Source organism: Juglans regia, chromosome 1 (assembly GCF_001411555.2).
Source record: "Juglans regia cultivar Chandler chromosome 1, Walnut 2.0, whole genome shotgun sequence".
Lineage (NCBI taxonomy): Eukaryota > Viridiplantae > Streptophyta > Magnoliopsida > Fagales > Juglandaceae > Juglans > Juglans regia.
Window position 1 is genome coordinate 4,880,142 of NC_049901.1, and position 11,530 is coordinate 4,891,671.

The window sequence follows — 11,530 nt, forward strand, 5'->3', positions numbered from 1 at the left end:
AATATCATATCATGTATATAAAATAAATACTCTCAATAATAATTTTTATGTATATTTATTCGTATATATTATTCCTGTTTACAGTCCAAAAGTCAAAACTGGGCATGATCAGACACGCAAGCTGCCCAAGACTTATTTTATTTTATTTTTAGCTACAATCTTCTTGTTTTTCCGAGTAGAAATAGAAATGCTTTCAAATATCTCACTGAAGGCATCTAACTTAAGATCTTGTGCCGAACATTACGGACCCGTACACGGTCCAAGTATCTTAAAGCTTGGCCCAAATTACGAACAATATGGCCCAATATTACAGGCCAGTAAAAGGCTCACTACACCATTGAACTGAAAACTCGAAGACCCAGCCATTACATGGTGAGTATATTAAAAGCTCTGTACTCGGCAATGGCGAACGAACAGGCTAGGCCACTGAATTAGAAAACCCAGAGGACTCGGAGGAACGGAGCAGCTAGACCTTTGAAAGCTTTCTTCCTCAATGGGAATCGTACAGGAGGCACGGGAGAATCACTTCAAGAAGAAAGTAGAAGAAGGTAATGAATTCTATTCACGTAAAACCCTAAATCCCCCCCCGGGCGGCATTTGGTGGCCGAGAGAAAAGATAATGTAGGAAAATATTATCGAGGAAAATTAATTCAATTCATTATCTGGATTTGGAGACAAATGGAGCGGTGAAAAGATTACTTCAGAACTCGCGATTCTCCAAGTCTCCCACCGTTCTCAACAACCGTACATGCGGTTTTCACTTACTCTGATTTCATGGAAGCTCAGTGAACTCTCTTACTACATTTACAACTGTAAAAGCTTTAAGAGCCAAAAAAAAAAAAAAAAAATGCAAAATTTGCTATTATTTAGTTCTTTTGTTATGCAAAACTGTTCCATGAAGTAATCAAGGAAAACGAGGTCAAATTCAGTGTTTACTGGTTTTTGCTTTATTGAAGAAAATCTGACCGTGAATATCATATGTAATACGTCTTTTTATGCAATTCTTATTGTTTATCGGATTATTATGTTTGCTAGAGATTTACCTATCCAAAAAAAAAAAAATTATATTTGCTAGAGATTTCAGTTTGGAACTGTTTGTTGTCATTATATAGGCGTTAACGAGCTAATAAGTGTCTGTTATGCCTAACATATCAGCTTTAAGAAGCAAAATGAAGACGAAGGCGCTTAAGGAGTGTGACCAATACACTTCGAAGTATGCTCAATGTGCTGTGGGAAGAACGTTATCTGTTGTTTGGCAGTGTCGGAAACAAGCTAAAGAATTGAATGATTGCCTCCATCATTAGTGAGTGAGATTCGGATATCAGAAACAAGCTATTTGTATCGCCATTTCACTTCATTGCTTTCAAGTTTTTGGTATAATTATTCTCATTCGTCACTATTCACCACCCTATTAAAAACACCCCATACCCTATGAAAAAGCTAAATAGTGGCTGATACATAATAAATCCCATTCACTTGTTTTAATATAGTGAGATTACGGCCCCGTTATAGACCTGCAAGGGAACACTTGAGTTGGCGCTCGTGAGTCAATGACATCGTGAGGGGTGTGAACCATGACCCTTATTCTGACAAGTTCAGGTTTTGTGATTATTGCAGTCTTCTGTCAGTGGATCATTTGATATATATATATAAAAAAAAAAGCTCCAAATGTGACAGTGAATGCTGTCATCCCTTGTTGAATTTCATAACCTTGAAAGTTACCTTTGGACCCGTTCTGTGGCCATTCTGCGATACATGGCTTACATTTGTGACATGTATGGCTATCTTGCTATTGCCTAATTTTAATTGAGCAATAGTTTTTCTCTGTAGTGTTTTGAAATTTCAGTGGTTTCTAGATACCATTTTATCAAAAGAGTACATAGTGGCTTTGATGCTAGAAAAGTGATTTTCGTTATTGGCACATGACACTGGAACTTTCCAACTTCATAACCTCCTCGAAAGCTTTCTGATGGAAAAGAAATATAACCACAGTGGTCGTTTATGCTCAGGAAACTTTAACACTGGTGTTTCCGTTTTGAAAGCAATCTAACAATAGGTTGGTGTGTGGCTGGGTGAAATTATTTAGAGGAAAAACAATATAGACGGGGAACCCCTAAAAAAAGGGTCCACTTTGCACTTTTTAAGCTGCAATTTGTAATCATTTTTTTGGAAGTTCAGACAAGCCACCACCTCATATGCTATGTGCATTTATAAGGATGGATCCTCTGCGCAGTCAAAGTTAATGAGTTCAAAATCAATATTCTAGTCTCAAGTAATCTCTTTTTTTTCCTCCACCTGGCCAATTCTTTATAAACGTCAGTATAAATAAAGGTCTGATGAGTAAGATTCAGTTTTGATATTTGTTAAATGATGATTGATATGATGTGGTGTTGTTCCCCGTTCATTTAGCTTTTGAAGTTGGCCAAGGTACATGAATGCCAACTAGTTGCAACTGGCTCTTGAATGCATTAGTTAGCATGAATCAAAACCCAATTCAGAACTTCATATTCTAATATTCATGACATCTTTATTCTCAATTCAATGCTACCTGTAGAATTGTAGATTAGTTTATGGCTTCCATTCACATTCTAATCGTCCTAGTTGAGCTTTCAAGCTCAGTTTTTTAGTGACAAAACCTCTTAACTTGTAACTAGATGCTCTTTTTCACATACTTCTTGTGTACTTGGATTTACGCCTGGATAAAGTTTCAATCAATTTATCTCATCAAAGAATTTTTTTTAGTGACAAAAGCTACTGGTTGTAGACCCTTGGAAGCGTATCTCTCTGTTATAGTTTCTTTTACAAGTTCCATTCTAAAGATTCATCAGATTTAAAATGCCAGTGCCAGCTTTTCTTTGCTTTAGTTTACACTTGAAAGCTGCTGTATGCTCATGCAGAAATCATTTGTTGTTGTTTGGATAATTCTTGTATATAGCAAGAATTGAATTATGATTCAGAATATATGAAGGATAGAGATTTGAAAGAAAAAGTCAGAAGTACTTTAATGTTTATGACCATAAATTTTCAAATATCTTACAGCTTTAGATTTTGCAGCACCAATGATGCCATTTTAGAAGAAATGAAGAGAGAATACACGCTCCAACAGGAGGCCAAGGGATCTGCAGGAGTACTATAAGCTCATTCTTTTCAATAACGCCCTTTTAATGGTATTGCATTTTACACCCTTTTTATCAAATGCGTCGATGCATATTTTGCTGCAACTGGGGTTTGTTTCGCATATTTACTAGTTGCTTGTTTTAATTTTGTGCTGAAGCCGTTTGGCCGGAAAGTAGGAGGTATTAAAACTTCATGTTTGGTTATAAGTTACGAGTTACAACTAGGAAACGATCTGCTTATAAGACTTTCTGACAGATTGTGAAAGGTAGCAAATACCTTCGACTTCTCTGATTGATGCCCAAAATACACATTTATAAAAGCGTCATTTCTCTTGAACCAACACAGATTGCTTTTATGGAGTATAGGCTACCGAAAATACCTTATTTTTAAAGTAGCTCACTTCGTCTCTACGCTTAAAGCACCGGAACCCAGCAAATCCACAAACATAAAATCGGGGAATTTTCCAGTACTGGTATACACAGTGATTCTCAATGTACAGATGAAATGATAATAGGCGATACATGAAATGTGTCGATTTTCATGTTGGATGCCTTCCTGTCGGCTTCAATCTCAATCTCTCTGATAAACCTTCCAGATCTTACAATAACAGATGATATTTTTTAATGGATAGCACAAGCAAGCATATATACCGATATAAAGCATCGAGAGCTCAAAAGAAAGTGGTGCCATTCTAGACAATGAAAAGTCATAAATGATAGAAGTGCCCGTAATACATTAGTCGTGACAGGCACCCGTTACAACAGCTAAACTTTCCGAAATTATAATCATGGCACGAAGTACACACTCGAATAAAAAAATCCCACATCAGATGTAAACTGAGACTCGCTAATAAAGATCCTCAAAAAAAAAAAAAAATAAAGCCTCCCTTAACATCAGGCAAATTCCAAAATTCTCAAAGCATATCACGAGCTAGTTTGGCTTTCGCATATTACGTCCAGCACGAATTACTTCATCCACCAGCAGCAACTGGGATGCGATTACAGGCCTACAAGCAGAAGAGCAGCATCACATTTGTTCATGTCGGCAGAAAACAACGGGCAAAGGCGGATTGACATCTTAAAAGAATTCGGGGAAAAAAATATTTTTCAATATGCTTTCATATTGATATATGGGTCATGATTTTGGTGGAGAAAAATGCTACCGTTCTTCTCTAGGTAATATAGTTCATTAGGTCAAACTATGAACAAGAAACTCATTAATATCCCTAAAGGCTTCAGGCATTGTCTTTTTCCCAAAAAAGTAAAAGTGTAGAGAGAGAGAGAGAGAGATTGAAATTCAAAAGAGGCGACGAAAGAGAATAATTATAGCAGCATAATCCCAATAATAATTCCCACATACCCTGAGTTTATGATCTGGCGCTTCACAGAGTAGTTATCAAAAATACCCTCCATGTTGGGGTCGATAGGTTCTCCCGTGTGCTGGTTTAATCCCACGATATTTCCATGTTCGTGCTCTCCCTGAACATGAAGATGGCATGACAATGCTCAAACATCCTTATTTCTCACTTTCCCCCCTTTAATAAAGGGAACAAAAAGAACGTAAATAATAAATTTCAAAGCGGGGGTATACCGTAAGAGCAATGATCACATCTTGAGTGTCAAGCCCAGAGTTCTCAGCAAGTGTCTTGGGAACCACAAGAAGAGCATCGGCAAAAGCTTGAACACCAAGTTGAGCACGCTGATCCAAGTTCGTAAAACCAAATATGATTAGAAGTAAATTTTTTTTCATAGGTAAAAACCACATGTTTTGAAAGAAATTCTGTGATTTAAAACATTTTTATGAGCAGGGGAAACTTTTGGAGACATTTTGTTACCCCTTGAACAGTCTTCTTTACTTCATTTACAAGGTATTGGCTGGCTGCGACTTCAAAAGCTCCGGCACCCTGAATAAAAGACAAAAAACACACCCTAAATCATCTTAAAATATAAACCAGCTGAATATGTAAACCACATTTTCTGACAAGCAAAAATGTAAGGATGGGGTAAAGGTTAGCCTTAGAAGCTAAGAATATGCAAAAAAATGACCGATGTTAACACTAACGGGTCAATCAGTACCTAACAAGCAATTAAGAAAAACATTTTGTGCAGTTAGCATGGACATTAAGATAAACACTATCCAGGATTTTTTTTTTTTTTTTTATCGGCAAACAAAATTTTATTCATCGTAAGAATAGGCAAAAGCCCATGTATCCAGGAAATTAATAAAATGCAATCCTAGAATGTCCATGATACAAATAACCTAGATATTTATTTGTATCATGAACATTAAGGGTACGTTTGGGTAGTGAAGTGATCTCAAAAAATCTATGAATAGTAGTGAAAAAATAATGTAAAAGTAATGAGAAAATATTGAAAAATAGTGAATAGTAGTAAAAAGTAGTGAAAAGTAAGTGAAAAGTAATGATAAAATATTGAATAATCACTCCACTACCCAAACACGACCTAAGATAAACACCATCCAGGAGATTAGTAAAACAATTATTTATTAAAATTGGTGTGATAGAAAGTTCAAATCTTCATGCAAATTCTAAGAAACTTCTATAGAGACAACTCACTAAGACAACAGCTTCGTCTTCAATAGTATTTTTCACTGCCCTCAAGCCATCACGAACAGCATCCTTTATTTGGGCAATAGTATGGTCGTTAGGCCCTGAACATTATAGAAGGCGATGAGGATTAAATCACAACTGAGTAGCAAAGGCTAAGAAAAAAGTATGTCACTTCAGCCTCCAGGTCAAGTGGTTACAAAATTAGTACAAGTACCTTTTATTAAAATCGTACAAGAAAGAGGGTTCTTCACATTCTCAACGAAGGTATACTTCTCCTCCCCAAGGATATGTTCATAGACCAGTCCAGCCCAACCAAGGCAGTCAGGAGTCAAATCATCTACAGAATTTACAGCCTCACCTCCACAGGCCAAAACCAACCGTTCCATATTTCTCCTCTTTGCTCTTCGGAGTGCAACTATCTAGAAAATCAGTGGATTTAACAAATACAAAATAAGTCTCCCTCTTTTTTCACAAATATTCATTGAGGATTACATTTAGTGACAAAAAGTAATAATTACTAAAGCATAGGCTACATTTAGACACTAACAGAGACCAATCAATACATGCTGAAAAATAATATAAACATGTTAAGACTTACCCCTGCTCTTGCAAGAAGGTCAAGTGATGGGGGATCAATTCCCTTTTGATTAATGACAACAAAGTTATAGTCATTACCAGCACAAACCTGCATAAACAAAAGTTATAAACCACAGATGCAACGTACCCACATTTATATCCTCAAAGGCATTTCTTATCACAAAAAAAAAAAAAGAAAAAAAACATCCTGAAGTGACAACCTTATTTTTCAGGTCAATGATTTTTTGAACTCTTTCATCAACCTGATGCCTTTCGGCTGCAACCATTTTCTCTCTCTGCTCTGCATTTGAGTAGAAAAAGCCTGCATTTATTTCACTGAGAGGAAACTATTATTTCAACGTGTCCACACACATATATTGATAATATCAAGTGATATTAACTTATTACTTGTGCAAAAAAAAAAAACACCTATAACCCGGATCAAATTGTTGATCAACAAGAACAAGAAAAATAATATATGCATCTATCAATTATATTTTCTTTAGAGAGTAATATACATTATATTATTTCTAAGGAGGAAAGATGACATGACATAGCTATTTCTACTTGTTAATTACCAAAACTTATTTTTATCTTCTTGATAATCTATACACACCTAACATTTATAAGTAATCTAAAAACTAACAACATTGAAATAAAAAAACCAAATCCTCCAAAACCTCAACATATGTAGTCTGATTTCCTTCCTTAATTGAATATACGTCTCCATACTCACCTTTTATCATACTCCAAAGAGACATTGGATGTCAAAATGTAACAATTCTCAGCTCGTCGCTTCATATCAGGATGTCTGGAGCCATGATCAAGGACAAGACCCTCAACCTACAAAAGAACATGATTTGAGACAGGAACCTGTATGATATTGAAATGTAACTCATGAATAATATAAACGAAGCTATTGTTAAGCTTACACCGTATAAAGATACCATTCATAACTTTTTTTTATATAGGTAAGATACCGTTCATAGTTGTTTTTATATAGGTAAACCGTTCATAGATTATATGGTAAAAAAGCAATGGAAGCCTTGCGACTGCCAAGTGTCTTCCTAATAATGTGAGAAAAGACTTCAGCCGCCAAAAATAATAGATGCACCATCACATACTTCCCTAAGCTTCTATAATTATTAAAAGAAAAATGCTAACAACATTCTTGCCCATCAAACACAAATGACAGTCCAGGCAGAACGCTTACAAAAGCATTGTTCAATTGTGACCAACACTCTTGCCCATAAAAAGTGAATCCAAAGATAAATGCGCATTAAAAAAAGTAAATATAAAGAAAAAATTACCAACCCGCCACTGACTCGAAAAATAAAATAGAACATCATAAACAAATGAAGGTTTTTCTGAGGTAGCAGGTAACCTCCAATTGATGCAGAAAACAATCACACAAGCAAGAATTCCAAGCAATCAAGGATCTTGCATATGCCTTGGGTTAATAAGTTACAACTTTTTCGGTAAGTATATGATAAAAAAAATCCATAACTATTTTATATTCCTTGGAAGAGAAGGACCAGAAAGCAGACCAACAACTATAAATTATAAACATACCAAGCGTGTGTCAACGTCAAATTTATGACGCATGTGCATGATCTCCACCATAAACAGATCGATGGCTTCCTCAGGCTTGCGAATGCAAAGCACCTATCACATACAAATAGTTAATTACACACCAATATGCAACGACACAAAATGCTAACTGCATAATCCAGTTAATGAGATGAACATAGGAGGTTATGTAGTATAATTATCAGTCTCTCATTCTACCATTGATAAATTTCAACATCTTCAAACTCACCGCATTGACAACTATATCAGTCAATTGATCTGCAAGTGCTTCATACAACTGTAGACAGAAAAAATGGTCAATAAAATCATGTGAAAAGGTAGGTTAATAAAACTCAATAGTTTTGAGTGGCACAATACCCATGGCTTTATCCTCCACCTCTTTTTTGGAAAAAGAAAGAGGGAGGAGGTGCCATTTGATGAACAGTGAAAATTAGCTCGAACAATTTATTTCATTTCAATTTTAGCTGAAAGAAATAAAAGCTAAGGCAAACCCCATGCCACTTCATTGTTTTTTTATCGGTAAACAAAATTTTATTGATCGTAAGAATAGGCAAGAGCCCAATTATACAGGACATATAAAAGAGCATAGCCTATGAGTGCTCAAGTATATACAAGATCCTAAGTATACCTCATCTATTTTGCACGGAAAAAGAAAATAAAAGAGACATTACAAGTTACCTTAGTTCTGAGTGTTGTCCTTGCTACCATTTTCAGAATCTCCTTGTCAGGCTCATTGCCCATAACAACTGAATTCTTGAATTTCTCAAGAAATTGAAGGGTTGCTCTTTTAGCAATCTCAAAACCGTCAACCAATACACGGGGATGCATTCCTAGAACAAGCATGTCTCAACAATGTACATAATAAAGGAGTGACAAGAAAAAATAAAATATCTCGCTTGTAAACTCCATGTGTACTTGGGCTATGCCTATTTACTTGCCTTAATAAAACTTCTTATTACTTATAAAAAAAAATATCTTTCCAGCCTTGCTTTGACAAGAAAACTCATAACCATAAAAAAGTTTTCCTCGTCTTTCTTCACAGGAAAAATTCTTTTCGAAAAACCTGGCAACACTAACTCATTTTCTACTTGGGCTAGTAAAATCCCGACTACCTATATGGAATGTGATACAAATTGAAGATGCTTCTAGCATAACAAGGCTGTCAATTTATTTAATAACTGTCGAGTAAATATTGGGAGCTTAAGTAGATATCCCATCCTTCAACACAATAGCAATTTCGGTTAACCTTTAAAAAACACACTATTAGTTTATATTATTCATCCTACTTTTTAAAAAAAGTTACAACATAATCAAGCTAAGTTTAAACATGAATCCTACTTGGATCGAGCTCAAACAACACAAAAAAGCTCAAGTTGAGCTCGAGCTCGAGTTAAATACAATCAAGTCAAGTTTGACAAGGCATTACTTGCTTGAATTCAGCTCAATTACAGCCCAAGGTGAAAGAGAACCAGAAATTATCTTTTGGATTTTATATGATTTGATGCAACTGAGTTCACAATTTTACTTTGATTAGCATCCTGACCTTCATCAATGTAACGTTCTGATTGTTTCATAAGCTCGCCAATAAAAAGCACAGTAGAAGTTGTGCCATCTCCACTGATATCATCTTGGGCAACAGCTGTTCTAGCAATCATAATTGCTGTAGGGCTTTGAATTTGCTGTGACCATTGATGAAACATCAAACAATGAAGCACTATTTAGAAAAATACATAAAGTAGAGTGTTTAATACATTGCCCAGTAATTCTGCATAAATTTTAAACACGAGCATCTGCATGTTCAGGAGGAAGTAATAATCTGCGATCACTAACATTCAATAAACAATTATTTTTCTATACTAGTCCAATGTCCTCAATACAAAAAAATAAAACAAACTTTAATCCTAATTAAATTGTGCCAAGCTCTACAGGCCCTCATCAACTAATCAAAGTCTGTCACGTATATTCTCATGCATCCTTATATCCAATCTAAAATCATACTGTCTTTCCCTATTTATCACATCCTTCTACTTTGAAAAGAATAAAATAGTAATAATAACACAAGCATATCCTTCTTCACCACATCTATCCTCTGTTCACCACATTCTTCTTGATCCAAAAGTGGTTCTTAACCCTAGATAATTCGATTTTACTAATCGAAATTCAAAATAGTTCAGAATTAACATATATTAAATTTTCTATGCACGTAGAGGCAGTATATGAAGCAAATGACACTCAAATAAATACTCATATATTTTTAAAAAAATCAATAAAAGCTACAGTTTAATGGTTCTACCACGTGCTGCACAGATTGTACCGTAAACTAAAGAATCCAAAAGATCTAGGGTTTACGAGAAAGATAGGAGGAGAGAAATAGAGAACTGACCATTTCCTTCAAGAGAGTGTTGCCGTCTTTAGTGAGCTTGATGTCGCCTGCCCCACCAACAAGCCTGGAAAAGAAAATATGAGAAACTCAGAGAAAAAAACGGCGAATATATATACTGGATCGGTAAAAGTAAGCAATATATATAGAGAGAGGGATATATATATATATATATATAGAGAGAGAGAGAGAGAGAGAGAGAGGGAGAAAAGATGTACATCTTGATGGTGCCCTTGGGGCCGAGGTTGGTCTTGAGGACGTCCTGCAAGCCTTTGGCGGCATTGATGTTCATGTGCAGTGCCGCCGATTTGTTCAGCACCTCCGCGTTTGGATTAAGCACTCTCAGCGACATTTTCGGCTGCTTGAGGTGTATTCCTAAGGTTTGCGAAGAGAATGAACTGAGTTTGCCTAGGGGACTGAGGAGGAGGAGAGAAGCAAGAGTTCTGAGGGTTTTGGTGCTTTTCTCGAAGGCCCTCAAACGAAGCTAAAAATCCTTTGGGCTTGAGACGAGGATTCGTACACCAGGATCAGACTCTTTAAGGCCCATCTCTGAAACAACCCAAGAATTTAACATGGCTTTTTTTTTAAGAGTCCTATATACTGCATTGCACCTATTATAATACCTCTGGGTCAAATCTAGCTTAATACTTGGTAATAGCCAATAGCTTTTGGTCAATAGGATCAAAATTCTGACATTCATCATGTTTTCGTGTAAATTTGGATAATATTATATATATATATATATGAGTCAATTTTAACTCATCCAATTAAACGTATCAAATTCTTCAACTCTAATCTATTATTAGATTTGAAGGTAATATAAATATATATATATCAACCCTAATTCATATTGATATTGATATATGGTCTCAAATGAGAATGGTTATATTCCTCTAAATGAGTCATTTTTTATGCTCTAGGTCAAATCAATTGGTCTCGGTCTATAGGATCAGGAATTCATGTTTTCTTGTAAACTGGGATAATATATATATATATTGAAAAATGCTATTCCAACAGGTGGAGTAGAGCGATGCTTTATTTTTTTAATAGTTAAGAAAATGACTATTAGTAAATATGTATATTTAAAAAAAAATTATTTAAAAATATTTAAAAATGTTTGAAAGAAAATAAAAGAAAAGAAATTACAAATTAAATGCAGTGATCGGTCCATTTTATTGGTTGGCTTTTTCAGTTCAAGTAACATTGTCCTATATATATATAATATATATATATAATATATATATATATATATATATATATGAGCCAATCCTAACTCATCCATCTAATTAAACAATTAG

At 35.1% G+C, this 11,530-nt stretch overlaps 2 protein-coding genes across 2 annotated transcripts; one reads left to right on the forward strand and one right to left on the reverse strand.

Moving 5' to 3' along the window:
* The first annotated feature begins 366 nt into the window (after positions 1-366).
* On the forward strand, positions 367-3,457 carry LOC108988030 (uncharacterized protein DDB_G0275933-like). Its single transcript, XM_018961125.2, has 3 exons — positions 367-548; positions 1,156-1,303; positions 3,055-3,457. The coding sequence occupies exons 1-3, from the start codon at positions 494-496 to the stop codon at positions 3,134-3,136; spliced, it is 285 nt and encodes a 94-aa protein (XP_018816670.1). The 5' UTR covers positions 367-493; the 3' UTR covers positions 3,137-3,457.
* Positions 3,458-3,762: 305 nt separating this feature from the next.
* LOC108988025 (T-complex protein 1 subunit zeta 1-like) lies at positions 3,763-10,689 on the reverse strand. The gene is made up of 15 exons (XM_018961117.2): positions 10,451-10,689; positions 10,236-10,299; positions 9,396-9,531; positions 8,531-8,682; positions 8,082-8,129; positions 7,835-7,927; positions 6,999-7,105; positions 6,484-6,598; positions 6,285-6,371; positions 5,901-6,105; positions 5,693-5,787; positions 4,952-5,020; positions 4,708-4,815; positions 4,477-4,595; positions 3,763-4,123 (listed from the first exon to the last, which is right to left on the reverse strand). The coding sequence occupies exons 1-15, from the start codon at positions 10,582-10,584 to the stop codon at positions 4,048-4,050; spliced, it is 1,608 nt and encodes a 535-aa protein (XP_018816662.1). The 5' UTR covers positions 10,585-10,689; the 3' UTR covers positions 3,763-4,047.
* Between the last annotated feature and the right edge of the window lie 841 nt (positions 10,690-11,530).

Excerpts from the sequence above, each read along its gene's own strand:
- LOC108988030 (XM_018961125.2), top strand. The coding sequence starts at position 494 with ATGGGAATCGTACAGGAGGCACGGGAGAATCACTTCAAGAAGAAAGTA. Across the intron at positions 549-1,155 it reads CAAGAAGAAAGTAGAAGAAG|CTTTAAGAAGCAAAATGAAG; the intron begins GTAATGAATTCT and ends CTAACATATCAG. Across the intron at positions 1,304-3,054 it reads AATGATTGCCTCCATCATTA|CACCAATGATGCCATTTTAG; the intron begins GTGAGTGAGATT and ends TAGATTTTGCAG.
- LOC108988025 (XM_018961117.2), bottom strand. The coding sequence starts at position 10,584 with ATGTCGCTGAGAGTGCTTAATCCAAACGCGGAGGTGCTGAACAAATCG. Across the intron at positions 8,130-8,530 it reads GGACAACACTCAGAACTAAG|TTGTATGAAGCACTTGCAGA; the intron begins GTAACTTGTAAT and ends TTCTGTCTACAG. Across the intron at positions 4,816-4,951 it reads TAAAGAAGACTGTTCAAGGG|CGTGCTCAACTTGGTGTTCA; the intron begins GTAACAAAATGT and ends AACTTGGATCAG.